At 42.5% G+C, this 18436-nt stretch overlaps 1 protein-coding gene across 2 annotated transcripts; it reads left to right on the plus strand.

Moving 5' to 3' along the window:
• The first annotated feature begins 297 nt into the window (after positions 1-297).
• ERI1 (exoribonuclease 1) lies at positions 298-17399 on the plus strand. 2 transcript variants are annotated; one of them, XM_040417869.1, is made up of 7 exons: positions 298-538; positions 996-1174; positions 2433-2637; positions 4114-4197; positions 8806-8915; positions 16766-16880; positions 17007-17399. In XM_040417869.1, the coding sequence occupies exons 1-7, from the start codon at positions 443-445 to the stop codon at positions 17247-17249; spliced, it is 1032 nt and encodes a 343-aa protein (XP_040273803.1). In that variant the 5' UTR covers positions 298-442; the 3' UTR covers positions 17250-17399. The 2 variants fall into 2 exon arrangements, with proteins under 2 accessions (XP_040273803.1, XP_040273804.1); XM_040417870.1 differs by having other exon boundaries at positions 16984-17177.
• Positions 17400-18436: the final 1037 nt, after the last annotated feature.

Consider the following 18436-nt stretch of genomic DNA (forward strand, 5'->3'; position numbering starts at 1 on the left):
TACCCTTGTCAAACCCCAAAGCTTGTTAAAATGTCAGATTTTCACTCCAAGATGTGAGATGATGACTCTCTTGCTTGGAAGATACCTATTTGCATATCAAATTTTTCAAACATTGTGCAACATTTGATACATTTGGCACAAATGATAGCAACACAATGACGCCACAGAAAAGGTAAAACGAATAGGACATTTGACACTACGTGTACATGACATGAAGTGATGGATAGGACAGGCCTGCAGCCTCTGGCGCCCCCGTGCGGTCGGCTCATTCCTCTCAGGCTAGGCTGTCCGGTGTTCCGGAAGTACGTCAGAGCTCCGGCAGACGCGGGACAGACAAGTCACCAGCACAGCAGCCTTCATGACACTGCCCTCCTCTAGACTTGTGTGCCGCAGGTGATGACCGGAGCCGTGTGTCGCGACACCACACCGCAGTAGAGCCGTAATGGAGGAGCAGAAGGAGAACAGGCCGCTCCATAACGCGGGCTGCGAGGAGGCAGAGCTGGGCAGGACGCTGAAGAACCTGGAGCTTTCAGGGAGGGTAAGGGCTGTGTCTACTACTTAGACTCCATTAGGGCTCATGGCCGCTGGTGCTTACTGGGATGGTGAGAATTTAAAGGGGAACTCTGGTAAAAGAAGCCGTCCTTTCTGCTTGTTCTAGTCACTGTGGTAAGGTTGGTCTACATGCACACAGAGCGGACATTTATTACCTTTAGGGTTTGTACACTAGTCTTAAAGGGGTTGTCTGACTTCAGTGAGCGTGCGAAGAACACATGCGCAGCAGCTTGAATCTGTGTGGCACTTGTGTCCGTAACCATGGAAACGAGCAGTGTATACTGTGGTACTACTAGAGCCCCCGCAGCGAGATCTTGGGGCTCTGATCCTTGTGAAGGCAATTATCAGGAACGGAAGGTTTGTTCCCAATAACTGCCTGGCCCAAGTAAAGGGGTTACACACGATCCACTACTAACCCTTATGAAATATGAACTGTTTTTCAGGTGAAAGAGAGAAGCCTAAGTGATGGTCAGGACGACCCGGGGATTCATTCTCCTAAATCTAGCGCCAGTGACTTCAGCGATCCAGTCTACAAAGAAATTGCCTTCACCAATGGATGTGTAAATCGAATGAGTAAAGATGAGCTGAAAGCCAAGCTTACAGAACTGAAGCTGGACACCAGGTAAAATAAAACGGAAGAAAAGCGGTTATAGCTTTATTTCACTGCACTGTGGCATCATGGACCCTTTGCTATATGTCGGCAGTAGAGATGAGCGACGCGAGCTTCAGATGCTTCACCCCAAGTCGCTTCGTTCATAACTTTGGAATAATACTGTATGGAGAGATGTCTATGTACAGTATTAGAATGTATGGGCTCCACTGCCTGGTCAGAACAGTGCCCATGCCAGCGCCCGAAGGTGAACTGCACAAGCATGGCATCTTAGCCACCCAACAGGATGATGCAGGGTTTACAGGGTGGGCCAGATGAAGGGTTAGGGAGGAGTTATGCACCCAGAAAGCAGAGGTGCCTGGGCACTTACTGCCCAAACGCCGCCCCTGGGCACTTGCCAGCTTTCATTTGCGTATCATTAAAACCACGTTTATGAACATCAGAAGAAAAGAACAAAGGTACCATTTAAATCATGTTTATTTGTGCCACAGCGTTGTGTAAGCAGCGCAGAAGCCGTATTTGTGAAGATGAAGGCTGGCATGATATAGCTATCAACCGATTGCTTGTTCTTCTGACTGCTCCACATACAAGCCTCCTCACCTCTGCCGAGCATGCATGTGTTATAAACTTTTGTTCTCCAGTAGAACTAAAGGATCAAGCATTTGGATTTTTCTTCTCTGACATTGGCTGTCTGAGAGAGTCAGGTGGGCCCCCATACATACTGGTTGGTGGCTTAGGCCTCTTTCACACAACCGTTTTTTTTTTCTTCATTCCGTATACGGAACCATTAATTTCAATGGTTCCGCAAAAAGAAACGGAATGTATTCCGTATGCATTCCGTTTCCGTATTTCCATTTTTCCGTTCCGTTAAAAGATAGAACATGTCCTATTATTTCCCGTAAAATCACGTTCCGTGGCTCCATTCAAGTCAATGGGTCCGCAAAAAAAACGGAACACATACGGAAATTCATCCGTATGTCTTCTGTATCCATTCCGATTTTGCGGAACCATCTATTGAAAATGTTATGCCCAGCCCAATTTTTTCTATGTAATTACGTATACTGTATGTGCCGTACGGAAAAACGGAACCGAAACGGAAACACAATGGAAACGAAAAACGGATCTGGAAAAAACGACCCGCAAAACCTTGAAAAAGCCATACGGTCGTGTGAAAGAGGCCTTAGACCAGCATTTAATATGTGTAACCTTTATAGAAGGGAATTGTAATAAAATACTTTTGCTGATTTTTATATTTTTCTCCCTCAAATAGAGGAGTGAAGGATGTCCTGAGCAAACGTCTGAAGAATTACTACAAGAAGCAGAAACTAAAGGAACCCAGCTGCAACAAAAACTACTACGACTACATTTGTGTCATTGACTTTGAGGCCACTTGTGAGGAGGGCAATGCCCCTGATTACATCCACGAGATCATCGAGTTCCCCATCGTCCTGATCAATACAAGGACAATGGAGATTGTAAGTCTGTAAATAGTTTAGTGGTCCCACATGGCGGCACTTCTGTTGGGGTTGGAATATATATTGGAAATGTGTAAATGCATGTCCTGTTCTGTGGAGATAACTTTTCAGTGGCCATGTCATTATCACAATTAGGATGACAGTGACAGTTAACATATATATATATTTATTTATTATCATGGATGGGTGATGTTAATAGATTAATTATTTTCACAGAGCATGTGTAGAACACCCTTTCAACCCCTAAAATTTACAGTGCTCTCTATGCAGTGTTTGTAATTTAAATTATTAGCCCCTTCCCCACCGCGTAACATAAATTTACGCCGGCGGTCAGGTATTTAAAAAGGGTGCCATAGCCACCGGGTGCCTACACTTAACCCCTCAGATGCTGTGGTCAAATGTAAGGCATCTAGGAGGTCAAAAACCGTGTATTGGCTCCCCCCAATGCTGGCGAGGAGTGTGTATGTGTGTGGCAGCCTCTGTATTCCTACATGATACGAGGTTACCACACATTAGTTCCTATGGAGAGTCTGTCTGTGACAGGGCTCCATAGGAACATAGTGTAGTCACCATAGACCCCCTGCTTCCCTCTACATTCTATGCAACCATAGATGGTGCCATAAGAAAGTGCCACTTGTCCTGCAAAAAACAAGCCTTCATACGGCTATGGGAAGGCTGGGAGTAAAACAAACTGAAAATCGTCCGGTCTCTAAGTTTTTATGTTTAGCTCTAATGAATATGAAATCATACAACTTTGTAATATACTTGTATTTAAAGGCCTGCCTACATACCTCCCTTACACCGGTACAGTAGCCCCATCTTATAATAGGTTATAGGCTGGTCAAATGACCGTTTAGTCCTTTTCTGCCAATCGATGCATTACATAGGACTGATTCTTGGGCTATACCATTTTACTGTATAGGCAGGGGCTACTTCCTTGATATTAGAACAGCATGTGAGCAGAACTTTTAAACATGTATTTTAGCAAATTGTACAGTTTTATATACATACATAAAAACTGGGATGCCCTTTGTGCGCATGAAGCTTTAAAACATATCTGTTTTGCAGTCCACAAGTCGCGGTTCTGCAAAATATGGATGCGGTCTATTTGCTGCCTACATTTTGTGGACGCTTTGCTTTCAAAGGGGTCTGCAGTCCACATTTTGTGGTCATATGGGGTCATTTATCAAGCAGGTGTAAAGTAGAACTGGCTTAGTTGCCCATAGCAACCAATCAGATTCCGCCTTTCATTTTCCAAAGAAGCTGTCAAAAATAAAGGTTGAATCTGATTGGTTGCTATGGACAACTAAGCCAGTTCTACTTTACACCAGTTTGATAAATGGCCTCAATAGTCTATCCTGTTATGGGAAGGGCATAAGGATGTGGAAAGCGCACATATGTTGCAGTAATATGCATGGGTCCTAACTCCTACAGTACTACGGCTATTCATATATTTCCTTTTTTTTCTTTTTAAAGGAGGATTCTTTCCAGCAGTATGTAAAGCCAGAAATTAAGCTAAAGCTTTCTGAATTCTGCATTAATCTTACTGGAATAACCCAGGTAAGTATTTGGTTACATTATGGAAAATGGTTAAAGGGGTTCTGCAGTTTTTTTAAACTGATGATCTATCCTCTGGATAGATGATCAGCATCTGATCGGCGGGGTCAGACACCCGGGACCCCCGCCAATCAGCAGTTTTAGAAAGCAGCGGCGCTCCAGCAGCGCTGCGGCCTGCTCACTGTTTACTGCTGGAGGGCCGCTGCCTTCACAAACAGCTGATCGGCGGGGGTCCCGGGTGTCTGACCCCCGCCGATCAGATGCTGATGATCTATCCAGAGGATAGATCATCAGTTTAAACAAACTGCAGAACCCCTTTAATCCTTCTAGCTGCAAATATAAAGTATAAAGTGACATTAATATTGATGACATTATTGTCCATATCATTTTACTTGTACTTGAATATTTGTGTCCAGAGAGCTCAATTATTTGTTATTGTTTTTTACGTCTGCAGCAAATTGAAGAAACACAGAATTTGTGGATGTTTGAGGCCATTTATTTAACCCCTTAAGCGACCATGACATACCTGTACGTCATGGACTGTTCTGCATTAAGCCACCATGCCGTACAGGTTTGTCATGGCAGCAACCTGTCGCCATGTCTGCATACATGGTGACAGCACTGAGATCCCAATGAGGGCGTTCCAATGATCACTTTGATTGGCTAGTCTATACCTACTAGTCCATCAGAAGCTTAAATAGCCGGCTAAAGGTTCTGATTCCCCCCCAGTTTGTGTCTGTGGGGGTCAGAACCTTGTAAAATGTTTAAACTTGATCTTCAAGAACCAAGTGTGTATCTGCACATTTTATAATTGATAAAAAATAAATACTACACATGTTTGGTATCACCGCGTCCGTAACGACCTGATTTATAAAAAGATCATGTTACTTTTACTGCACGGTGAACGCCAAAAAAAACTTAGATGGAATTGCAATTTTACCCACCTCGCTTCCCAAAAAATGGTATAAAAAATTATCAAAAAAGTCATGTACCCCAAATTAGTACCAATCCGTCACCTCATCCCACAAAAATGAGGCCCTGCATAAGACACAAAACAGCATACAATGTCAATCAGCTGCTTCTAAGGCCACCAGGATATTGTCATGCATTAAACAAGTAATAGACTCGCGGGACAGGGATGTAATGCTACCACTTTACAAAGCGTTGGTGTGGCCTCACCTGGAATATGCAGTTCAGTTCTGGGCACCAGTCCATAGGGTGCGGCTAAGCTCTGTTCACTTGAATGGAGCTTAGCCGCGCCCACGCTAGTTGATACTAGTCGTGACGTCACTGGGCCGGCGGTAAACAGTGAGAAGGCCGCGGCGCTGCTGGAGTGCTGCAGCCTTCTCAAACAGCTGATCGGCGGGGGTCCCAGGTGTCGGACCTCCTCTAGTCAGATGCTGATGATCTATCCAGAGGATAGATCATCAGTACTTTAAACAAACTGTAGAACCCCTTTAACCATTTTCCATAATGTAACCAAATACTTACCTGGGCTATTCCAGTAAGATTAAGAATTCAGAAAGCTTTAGCTTCATTTCTGGCTTTACATACTGCTGGAAAGAATCCTCCTTTAAAAAGAAAAAAAAAGGAAATATATGAATAGCCGTAGTACTGTAGGAGAATTAAATTAAATTGATTTAGTCTTGAGAAGAGACGTCTAAAGGGGGGGGACTTGATTAACCTATACAAGTATATAAATGGGCCATACAGAAAATGCAGTGAAAAACTGTTCCATGTAAAATGCCCTCTAAAGACAAGGGGCACTGCCTCCGACTGGAGAAGAAAAAGTTCAGTCTCCAGAAGCGTCAAAGCTTCTTTACTGTAAGAACTGTGAATCTGTGGAATAGACTTCCTCAGGATGTGGTCACAGCAGGAACAGTGGACAGTTTTAAAAAGGGTTTAGATTCATTCTTAAAATTAAATGACATTAATGCTTATGAAAATGTGTAGAAATCGGAGTCTCACTTCCTTCTGGGATTTAGATCCCCACCTATCCCTTGGTTGAACTTAATGGACTTAGGTATTTTTTCAACCGTATTAAAGGATAACTGTCACATTTAGACCCTAATTTCAATTTTCATATATGTAGTTACTAATAACATGATATTCCAGAATCAGTTACTATTAGACTGACTTACCCCATATTTAATAAGATTCAGCCCTTAGCAACCAGTCTGCATAAAACTGCAATTTCACTATTCAGTTAAGATGGCCGCCACTGCCCTCACCCTGAGGCTAATCCCGCCTGCCCTCACTAGCCAGTAACAATAGCCCCCCAAAAGTGTCAGTAACCAGAGCTCTCCCCCCCCCCCTAAAGGGTTAATCTCCTGCAGCACAAAGGGGTCCTCTTACCACATGTTGCTTTCATTTATACACTGAGCAGATGGCAGATCTCCCTTCCCTGTTGTGCGCTGGTTCAACTCTCCATTCTCCAGCTCTGCGGAGTGAGGGAGCGTCTGCCAAGCACAGGGACAGGGAGAAGTGCACACAGCCCAGGCACTGTTATCAGCTGCTGGGGAGGACCTGGCTTTAATAATTTACTTACAGTCCCTGGCTGTCAGTAATGTGACCTTGCACGCTGCGTCCTCCGTCCTTCAACAGATAGACGGACCATGCCTAGCAACCCTATTTTAAGCACAGGTAAAAATAGGCTGTACAGGGAACAAAAATGTGGAATTAAGGGGTAATTGAATACACAGTAAAAAGTTGAAATAGGGCCACCAAGGTGATATTAATCACCACAATCCAATACTCAAAAAAAAAAATAATACGACAGTTATCCTTTAACTATGTAAAAAAAATGAACATTAAAAGCATTTTTCCAAAAATGCTTTAATTGTGTAAAACTGAAATAAAATAAAAAAATAGACATATTGGTTATCAATACGTCCGTAACAACCTGCTCTATAAAAATAGCACATGATCTAATCCGTCAGGTTAACACTGTAAAAAATCTAAAATTAAAACTGTGCCAGAACAGCCATTTTATGGTTACCTTACCTCACAAAAAATATAATATTGAGTGTTCAAAAATCATATATACCAAAATAATACCAATAAAACTGTCACCTTGTCCCGTGGTTTCCAAAAGGGGGTCACTTTTTGGGAGTTTCTACTGTAGGGAGCATCAGGGGGTCATCAAATGGAACATTAAGGGGGTTGTCTCCTAATAGACAATGGGGGCATATCGTTAGGATATTCCCCCATTGTCTTATAGGGACCCGCACCTATATAGAGTACGGAGACCCAAAAGTGGGAAGCCGGCTTGGTTGTGGCCGGACCGGAGTCCTCCAGCCATCACCTTGCGGGGCTCCGTTCCCGATACAGGTGCGGGTCCCATTGGTGGAACCCGCACCTATTAGACAATGGGGGCATATACTAGCGATATGCCACTATTGTCTATGATGAGACAACCCCTTTAAACCAGTCCATCTGGCGCTCCTTTCCTTCTGCACCCTGACATGTGCCCTTACAGCAGTTTACGGCCACATATGGGGCGTTTCTGTAAAATACAAAATCGGGGTAATCAATATTGAGCTTTGTTTTGCCATTAACTCTTGCTGTTTTACATTAAATAATGGATTAAAATGGAAAATGTGCCAAAAAAGTGACATTTAAAAATTTTATCTCTATTTTCTTTAGTTCTTGTGGAACACCTAAAGGGTTAACAAAGTTTGTAAAATCTGTTTTGAATAACTTGAGGGGTGTAGTTTCTAAAATGGGGTCATTTGTGAGCCCCACAAAGTGACTTCAGAACTGAACTGCTCCTTAAAGTGGGTTTTGGAAATTTTCTTAAAAATTGTAAGAATTGCTTCTAAAATTCTAACGTCTTAAAAAAAATAAAATGACAATTAAAAAATGATGTCAACATAAAGTAGACATATGGGAATGTAAAGTAAAAATTCAAATTTAGAAAATTGGAAATTTTTCCAAAGTTTCTGTATTTTTTATTTTATTTTTATTTTTACATAAATAAAGGTGATTTTATATTGACTCAAATTCACCACTGTCATGAAGTACAATCTCAGAATGGCTTGGATAAGAAAGTGTTCTCAAGTAATTGAGCAATTCTCTGTTGCCAACACCCATGTCGAGTATGCCACTTTGCTTGTGCTCGAATACAGTGAACTAAGATTTTATTTGGATTTGTAAGGTTATGTAAGTAGGGGGTGTGATAAAACTGAACTTTTTTTTCACAATTCTAAAACGAACACTGTGTACCGCACATGCAGCATCCGTTAAAGATGGCACCCGCTATGTGAGCTCACCCCACGATAAAGCTGCTTGACCATGGTATTTGAAAGCTTGATGGGTAAGAAGACCCCTTTTTCTATCTTTGTGCTCATTTAGTGGTGGTCATTTCCAGTATGCTGTATTTTCACTATTGCGCCAAATACAGGGTGAATACATAGAAGTGCATACAGCATTTTTTTTTTAAACTGCTTCTAGTTCTTTATACAGTACATGATGTTAGTTTTATAATTGTGAATTAAAAGTTTTATTATGCCTCCTAAACTGTGTAATATTTGGATGTATATATCCCCATGCATCACTATAGGCATTATTTTGATGTTCAGGGTTTATAAGTTTAGTTTTCTCTTTCTTCAGGAAGTTGTTGACAAGGCTGACCCATTTCTTGTGGTTCTCCAAAGTGCAGTGGACTGGATGAGACAAAAGGAACTGGGTACAAAGTTCAAGTATGCCATCCTGACCGATGGGTAAGGGCTTTTGTGTTTTGCACTCTTGTATTAAAGACTGTATTAACCGCCTCCGGACCGCCTAACGCAGGATCGCGTTCCGGAGGCGGCAGCTCTGCGCAGAGTCACGCATATACGCGTCATCTCGCGAGACGCGAGATTTCCTGTGAACGCGCGCCCCTTCACAGGATCGGAAGGTAAGCGAGCGGATCTCCAGCCTGCCAGCGGTGATCGTTCGCTGGCAGGCTGGAGATGCGTTTTTTTTTTTTTTAACCCCTAACAGGTATATTAGACGCTGTTTTGATAACAGCGTCTAATATACCTGGTCCTCTGGTGGTCCTTTTTGTTTGGATCGACCACCCAGAGGACACAGGCAGCTCAGTAATAAGTAGCACCAAACACCACTACACTACACCCCCCCCCCCTGTCACTTATTAACCCCTGATCACCCCATATAGACTCCCTGATCACCCCCCTGTCATTGATCACCCCCCTGTCAGGCTCCATTCAGACATTTTTTTGGCCCAAGTCAGCGGAAATTTTATTTTATTTTTTTCTTACAAAGTCTCATATTCCATTAACTTGTGTCAAAAAATAAAATCTCACATGAGCTCACCATACCCTTCACGGAATCCAAATGCGTAAAATTTTTTAGACATTTATATTCCAGACTTCTTCTCACGCTTTAGGGCGCCTAAAATGCCAGGGCAGTATAAATACCCCACATGAGACCCCATTTCGTAAAGAAGACACCCCAAGATATTCCGTGAGGGGCATATTGAGTCCATGAAAGATTAAAATTTTTGTCCCAAGTTAGCGGAAAGGGAGACTTTGATTTTTCTTTGTGAGAAAAAACTATTTCCGCTAACTTGTGCCAAAAAAAAAAATTTCTATGAACTCGCCATGCCCCTCATTGAATACCTTGGGGTGTCTTCTTTCCAAAATGGGGTCACATGTGGGGTATTTATACTGCCCTGGCATTTTAGGGGCCCTAAAGCGTGAGAAGAAGTCTGGGATCCAAATGTCTAAAAATGCCCTCATAAAAGGAATGTGGGCCCCTTTGCGCATCTAGGCTGCAAAAAAGTGTCACACGTGGTATCGCCGTACTCAGGAGAAGTTGGGCAATGTGTTTTGGGGTGTCTTTACATATACTCATGCTGGGTGAGAGAAATATCTCGGCAAAAGACAACTTTTCCCATTTTTTTATACAAAGTTGGCACTTGACCAAGATATTTATCTCACCCAGCATGGGTATATGTAAAATGACACCCCGAAACACATTGCCCAACTTCTCCTGAGTACGGCGATAACAGATGTAACACTTTTTTGCAGCCTAGATGCGCAAAGGGGCCCACATTCCTTTTATGAGGGCATTTTTAGACATTTGGATCCCAGACTTCTTCTCACGCTTTAGGGCCCCTAAAATGCCAGGGCAGTATAAATACCCCACATGTGACCCCATTTTGGAAAGAAGACACCCCAAGGTATTCAATGAGGGGCATGGCGAGTTCATAGATTTTTTTTTTTTTTTGGCACAAGTTAGCGGAAATTGATTTTTCTTAGTTTTTTCTCACAAAGTCTCCCTTTCCGCTAACTTGGGACAAAAATTTCAATCTTTCATGGACTCAATATGCCCCTCACGGAATACCTTGGGGTGTCTTCTTTCCAAAATGGGGTCACTTGTGGGGTAGTTATACTGCCCTGGCATTCTAGGGGCCCTAATGTGTGGTAAGTAGTTTGAAATCAAAATGTGTAAAAAAATGACCTGTGAAATCCTATAGGTGCTCTTTGGAATGTGGGCCCCTTTGCCCACCTAGGCTGCAAAAAAGTGTCACACATGTGGTATTGCCGTACTCAGGAGAAGTTGGGCAATGTGTTTTGGGGTGTCATTTTACATATACCCATGCTGGGTGAGATAAATATCTTGGTCAAATGCCAACTTTGTATAAAAAAAAAAAATGGGAAAAGTTGTCTTTTGCCAAGATATTTCTCTCACCCAGCATGGGTATATGTAAAATGACACCCCAAAAAACATTGCCCAACTTCTCCTGAGTACGGCAATACCACATGTGTGACACTTTTTTGCAGCCTAGGTGGGCAAAGGGGCCCACATTCCAAAGAGCACCTTTCGGATTTCACCGGCCATTTTTTTACAGATTTTGATTTCAAACTACTTTGCACGCATTTGGGCCCCTAAAATGCCAGGGCAGTATAACTACCCCACAAGTGACCCTATTTTGGAAAGAAGACACCCCAAGGTATTTCGTGATGGGCATAGTGAGTTCATGGAAGTTTTTATTTTTTGTCACAAGTTAGTGGAATATGAGACTTTGTAAGGAAAAAATAAAATAAAAAATAAAAATCATTTTCCGCTAACTTGTGACAAAAAATAAAAAGTTCTATGAACTCACTATGCCCATCAGCGAATACCTTAGGGCAGTGATGGTGAACCTTTTACAAAACCAACTGCCCAAACTGCAACCCAAAACCCACTTTATTGCAAAGTGCCAACACGGCAATGTAACCTGAACACTACAGTCCAATATAGTATATCTTCCATATACTTTATCATTTAGCTATAATGGCCTGCCTACATTCAATGCACTGCCTGTGCTGTTCATAGTGCGCCCTGCGCTGATTAATGGCAGAAAAAAAGTCTGAGGCATATTGGTACACCATAGACTTTATCCAGGGTGCGGGTGCCCACAGAGAGGGCTCTGAGTGCCGCCTCTGGCACCAGTGCCATAGGTTCGCCACCACTGCCTTAGGGTGTCTACTTTCCGAAATAGGGTCATTTGTGGGGTGTTTGTACTGTCTGGCCATTGTAGAACCTCAGGAAACATGACAGGTGCTCAGAAAGTCAGAGCTGCTTCAAAAAGCGGAAATTCACATTTTTGTACCATAGTTTGTAAATGCTCTAACTTTTACCCAAACCATTTTTTTTAATTTTTTTTATCAAAGACATGTAGAACAATAAATTTAGAGAAAAATTTATATATGGATGTCGTTTTTTTTGCCAAATTTTACAACTGAAAGTGAAAAATGTCATTTTTTTTTTTTTTTTGCAAAAATATCGTTAAATTTCGATTAATAACAAAAAAAGTAAAAATGTCAGCAGCAATGAAATACCACCAAATGAAAGCTCTATTAGTGAGAAGAAAAGGAGGTAAAATTCATTTTGGTGGTAAGTTGCATGACCGAGCAATAAACGGTGAAAGTAGTGTAGTGCAGAAGTGTAAAAAGTGGCCTGGTCATTAAGGGTGTTTAACCACCTCCCGTCCGCCCATAGACTATAAACGTCCGGGAGGTGGTTCTCTATTTCTGAACGGACGTTTTAAAACGTCCGTTCAGAAAGTGCAGCTGCACGCTAATCGTGCAGCTGCTGATCGGGTTGCCCGCTGCCAGTGACAGCAGGGCAACCCAGAGAGAAGGCATTGACAGTGCCCAGGTGTCCCTGCCTTCTGGATCGCTGCATACACAGCGCTCACCGAGCACTGTGTATACAGAGCAGGAAGCGCTATGCGCTTCCTGTTCCGGCCCGGCGGTCATGTGACCGCCGTGACCGGAGAGTGCAGGAGCTATGTGAGGTCTTTCACAGACCTCGATCAGCCCTGCTCTGAGGCTGTACAGCGCAGTATTATGCTGTACAGCCTCTCTGGGGGGTGCATTTCTTCTGTAACTGGGGCTACTATGTCGGCCCCAGTTACAGGAGAAATCAACAGTGAAAAAAAAAAAAAAAAAAAAGTGAAGTAAATCTCCCCCAGAGGTCTTGTATGACCTTATGGGGGACGAAAAGTGTAAAATAAAAAATAAAAAAATAAAGGGTTGAAAAAATAAAATAGAAAAAAGGTTTCACATGTAAAAAAAAAAAAAATTCCCCAAGTAAGGGTGCATCAGGGGGCTTCAAATGGGACATGGCATCTAAAAACCATGTGGCGTTCCTTTTCTTCTGTGCCCTGCCGTGTGCCCATACAGCAGTTTATGACCACATGTGGGGTGTTTCTGTAAACCGCAGAATCTGGGTAATAAATATTGAGTTTTGTTTGGCTGTTAACCATCGATGTGTTAAAGAAAAAATTTTATTAAAATGGAAAATCTGCCAAAAAAGTGAAATTTTAAAATTTGATCTCCATTTTCCTTTAATTCTTGTGGAACGCCTAAAGGGTTAACAAAGTTTGTAAAATCGGTTTTGAATTCCTTGAGGGGTGTAATTTCTACAATGGGGTCATTTATGGGGGTATCCACTATGTAGGCCCCACAAAGTGACTTCAGACCTGAACTGGTCCTTAAAAAGTGGGTTTTGGCAATTTTCTTAAAAATTGGAAGAATTGCTTCTAAACTTCTAAGCCTTCTAACGTCCTAAAAAAATAAAATTACATTTCCAAAATGATGCCAACAAAGTAGACATATGGGGAATGTTAAGTAATAAATATTTTATGAGGTATCACTTTCTGTTTTAAAAGCAGAGAAATTGAAATTTAGAAAATTGCGAATTTTTCTAAATTTTTGGTAAATTTGTGATTTTTTTTCATAAATGTGAAATATTTTGACTCAAATTTATGACTATCATGAAGTACAATGTGTCACGAGAAAACAATCTCTGAATGACTTGGATAAGTAAAGGCGTTCCAAAGTTATTACCACATAAAGTGAGATATGTCAGTTTTGCAAAATTAGGCCTGGTCAGGAAGGGGGCAAATGGCCCAGATGGCAAGTGGTTAAGCTAAGGGGGCTGAAGTGGTTAACCATGACCTGTCTGCTCTCTGAACTTGTCTGTAAGTATACAATAATTATATGCCCTATAATTTAACAATTCTGGAGCAACGTTTCTTACGTCTGTGTTGTGGTGTTCTTGGTACAAATTTATGAACACATAGACAACATAGGTGGGAGGTGTGTCCATTTACATTGTGACACTGTCCAATCAGTGCTGTGTCACACTTTGTGGGGGCACACCCCTTTTGAGATGGAGAATTGCAACTGGGTGTTACCAATTTATTGATCAATTTCCAGGAGGGACGGCGCACCATTTGGTTTTAAGAAAAGGTGTGCCACTATTGTTTTACTTGAAAAATAAGTATTTGCTATAATAGACGTCCACATAAAATACTGAAAATTCCCATTTACCTTGAGTTTAGGTACCTTGTTTATCCCCAAACTAAGCTGCTAATGGTTTGTAAAATGCCACTGTCTGAAATGTCCCCTGCAGCATAAATGGAAAAAAATGAAGTTGGAAAGTCGCTTGCACCGTGTGTAACAGTGGCATCCGTAACCATAGAGCTCCATCGTAAAAAAAAAAAGTTAATGTTTTTTTATTATATACAACGTATCCGTTAAACGGATGGCAAAAAGTGATGTGAACGCAGCCTTACTGCTAAAGAGTCATGCAGGGAGTTCTGGTCTCCTGAGGTGTCATGATGTCCTGGCTTAAGTGATGTCCCATAGGCTGGGATATGTCCTTCAAGGTCCAAAAATAACACCACACCCAATTCAAAGGGGCTCCACTCTCCTTTGAATCACAGCAATTCAGACTTCAGAAGAAACCTCTTCCTGGCTTCCTCCGCACCACGCAATGTTTCAGGAGACTCTTCCCCCTTAGGGCTCATGCACAAGAACGTATTTTGTTTTCCCGTCCGTTCCATTTTTTTGCAGCCCATACTTCAATGGGGCTCCAAAAAATACCGGAAATGGCTCAGTGTGCATTGTTTCAGTATTTCCGTTCCGTAAAGAAATAGAACATGTCCTATTATTGTCCACATGACTGACAAGGATAAGACTGTTCTATTAGGGGCCAGCTGTTCCGTTCTGCAAAATATGGAATGCACACGGACGTCATCTGTATTTTTTGCGTTTGCGTAAGCCCTTACGCATGAGTAAATGGGCAGAGTCTCGTGAAACGTCGTGTGACGGCGGAGGAGGCCAGGGAGATGATGGACTCTGCATCCTTCACATTGTCGAATTTATCCATGTAATCTGTGATTTTTGTATGGAATAAAAAGATCTACGAGTCGTGGGTTTAATATAATGGCTCACTGAACAGCAGTATGAATTTTGTTTCTGAAGTCTGCATGACTGAATGGATACACCCTTACAAGCCTGCTCCAAGGGGATCCTGGCCAGTGCACCATCAATCAAGTCATGAGTGCATAACCTTTTATATTAGTGGATTTTATCTAATATTTTTGACTGCAAGTCCTCCACAGAGCACCTAACATTCACTCGATGTGCAGATGTCATGTGTACACACCCTTTAGGAGCCATACAGTGCCTTTATAGGTTTGTTTCCTATATGCTACAAGGGACAGTTACATCTGTGGTTATTACCACTGTGTATAAGGCTATGGTGGCGGTTAAGGGGCGGAAAATGTAAAAATTCCCTTCGCCTCCCTGTAGTGAATTGGGATAGCTGCAGTTTTCTGTACAGCTGTGTAGGAGGGAACACTGTGTACGCAGAAATTTAAAGGGAAACTGTCACCAGGATTTTGTGCATAGAGCTGAGGACATGGGTTGCTAGATCGCCGCTAGCACATCTGCAATATCCAGTCCCCATAGCTCTCTGCTTTTATTGTGTCAAAAAAAGACTCTATAGATATGTAAATTAACCTTAGATGAGTCCTGTCAGAGATGAGTCCAGTGTTCTCTGACTCTGAGCCCACCCACGCCCACTGTGAAGGAGCCCAGCACCTCCCCCCATCCTCCGACTCTTCTCCTTGCTCCCCGACATCACAAAGCTAGAGCGCCGTAATCTCGCAATGCGTGAGCAGTGTTGGCATAGTGTTCCTTCCCTGTGCTGGCATCAGCCTCAGGGAATGAATCAGCGCATTGCGACATTACGGCACTCTCTCTAGCTTTGTGACTTCTGGGAGCAAGGAGGAGATTCGGAGGATGTGGGCGGTGCTGGGCTCAGTCGGAGAACGCTGGACTCATCTCTCAAGCATGGAGGAGACAGGACTCATCTAAGGTTCATTTACATACATATAAAATCGTTTTTTTTGACACAATAAAAGCACAGAGAGCTATGGGTACTGGATATTGCAGATGTGCTAGCGGCCATCTAGCAGCGCATGTCCTCAGCTCTATACCCAAAATCCAGGTGACAGGTTCCCTTTAAGGTAGCTATGTAAAGTTGACCAAAATGGACAATTTCAACCAAATCAGTCATTTGTTGAGTGAAATATAACTACGCACAATCGTTTTAGCTGACCAATGATGGACCATTTTTGTGAGAAAAGAAGTTGGTTGTGTTGGATATTTTTATCAGATAGTCAAACTAAACATCTTTCATTGAAAGAAAGATCCTTTGTCCATTGCTTGATTTTATTGAACATGTATGTGATCAACTATAGTGGCCAAATAGGGAGTAACTATTAGATCAGTGGGGGTCCTGCCGCTGGGATCCCAACTCAGAAGCGGCCGTTGGGCATGTGTGAGTTCATGTAACTGGAATACCCCTTTAAGGACTCGAGTGCACCATATTGTGCCACCATGAGCAACCTCATTCTCCCCTAAAAGTAATGTTCTAAGAGGGAAATATTTCCCATTACGCTATGGAGCGTATACAATTGGAGGTATGTTGAGTATGAATTAAGGGCAGGTTAGGACTTCATACCAGAGATCCACAGTACACCTATGTGCGTGATCTGCTGCGTCTAATCGGCTGCCCAGCTTTTTACAAGCATTTAGCAAATCAAATAAGCTAAATGATATATCCCCAAAGTCTGAGTTCCTCCAGCAGTCATATGCTCCCCTCAGATCAGATAGGTTAGCAAACGTTACCTAAAAGGGGTTTTCCGGCAGAAACAAATGATGGGTAAGCTGCTGATGGTGCTGACTGTAAATGGGCATAACTATCTACTACTTCTGTTTTGCAGGTCATGGGACATGAGCAAGTTCTTAAACATGCAGTGTCACATCAGTTGTATAAAATACCCACGGTTTGCAAAGAAATGGATTAATATTCGCAAGTCTTATGGGAATTTCTACAAGGTTTGGAGCCATTTATGTTGGTTGAATATACATGTGATCACAATATAATGTTTTGTATGCAAAATAACGTGCAAGCCGAAAGTCTTGACTAAATACTTTTCAGATTTTTTTTTGTTTTATTCAAAGGTTCCAAGAAATCAAACCAAGTTGACAATGATGCTTGAAAAATTGGGCATGTTATATGACGGTCGCCTTCACTGTGGCTTAGATGATTCCAAGAACATTGCGCGAATAGCTATCCGCATGCTGCAAGATGGCTGTGAACTTCGTGTGAATGAGAAGATGCATGCAGGCCAGCTAATGGCTGTATCCGGCTCCCTGGCTTTTGAAGGGGCTGCCTTGCCCCATAATCCACAGCGCAAAAAGTAGCATTTTATTTTTAGAGCACTTTAAAGTATATTTTAATAAAAATATGAAGGCCTATTTATGCCCACTGTACATACGTGTCAGTGGTATGGAAAATAAACTATGCCTTTGTGGATTGTTAAGTTAATTTCAGTAATAAAAGTTCCAATAGTCCTCAGGTGCCTGCACAATATATCAAATCAAACAATGCTCTAAAAAAATCCTGGACAATTGTATCAACTTACTCCATAAAATGGTTATGGTCTGATGAACATGGATTAAGAAATGCAAATCATAAAATTCTATGTCTTAAAGGGGTTGTCCCATCTGGACATTTATAGCATATTCACAGTATATGCCATAAATGTCTGCTAGATGTGGGTCCCACCTCTGGGAGCCGCTCCTATCTCAAGAACTGTCTCATCACTTTGCACGGAGAATGGAAAGGAGGCTGTGCATGCATGACCCTGTGATCCGGCCGCAGGTAAACATCTGGGTCATGGTGTCAAAAAATGGGGTGATTAGATAAGCAGGCATTCCCCTTCTTAGTCCTTTTCTGGGGAAAAAAAAAGATCTCACATCTAGGATAGAGAGCAAGCTTTCTCAGTGTTGGGTTGGAAGATTGGTACTATACACAGAAGTCCATGTTGCATTCCCTCTGGGGGTCATGTACAGTTATACAGGGACAGATGTGCCTTCTCCTCCTTTCACTGCAGCCTGTCAGCATATACCCCACGTGCCCCCTCTCGTCCTCCACACTGGTCGAGATTACAGTCGACTGCAGGAAGGGGGTGGGCGGGCGCTATTTCATCCTGGTATCTCAGGCTGCATAGAGCTATCGGCCTGGACTTGTTTTAAAGCTCACAATCTAAGGGGTTGGGATGCTAGGTACACTGGGAGTAAGAGCTGTAGGTATATGTAGCACTCACTCTTGACCTGTTTCTAAAGGATGTATCTCTGGCTTTAAAGCGAGGCTAATAAAAGCTCTTGCTGATATCACTAGGTACTATGCAGCCTGAGATACAGCCAAGGACAGAGGAGATATGTCTTTGGCTACTGAAGTGTCATACTGCCAGGATATCAGCTATGTATTGGAAGGGGTTAGGGTCCATTCACACATCCGCAAAAGGGTCCGCACCCGTTCCGCAGTTTTGCGGAACGGGTGCGTACCCATTCATTCTTTATGGACCCAGACGTGAAGCGGAGAACGG

This window comes from Bufo bufo, chromosome 2 (genome assembly GCF_905171765.1).
Source record: "Bufo bufo chromosome 2, aBufBuf1.1, whole genome shotgun sequence".
Lineage (NCBI taxonomy): Eukaryota > Metazoa > Chordata > Amphibia > Anura > Bufonidae > Bufo > Bufo bufo.

Bases quoted from the DNA above. Each gene is read 5' to 3' on its own strand.
- ERI1 (XM_040417869.1), top strand. From the start codon at position 443: ATGGAGGAGCAGAAGGAGAACAGGCCGCTCCATAACGCGGGCTGCGAG. The intron at 1,175-2,432 runs GTAAAATAAAAC...TCCCTCAAATAG, and splicing joins GAACTGAAGCTGGACACCAG to AGGAGTGAAGGATGTCCTGA. The intron at 4,198-8,805 runs GTAAGTATTTGG...CTCTTTCTTCAG, and splicing joins ATCTTACTGGAATAACCCAG to GAAGTTGTTGACAAGGCTGA.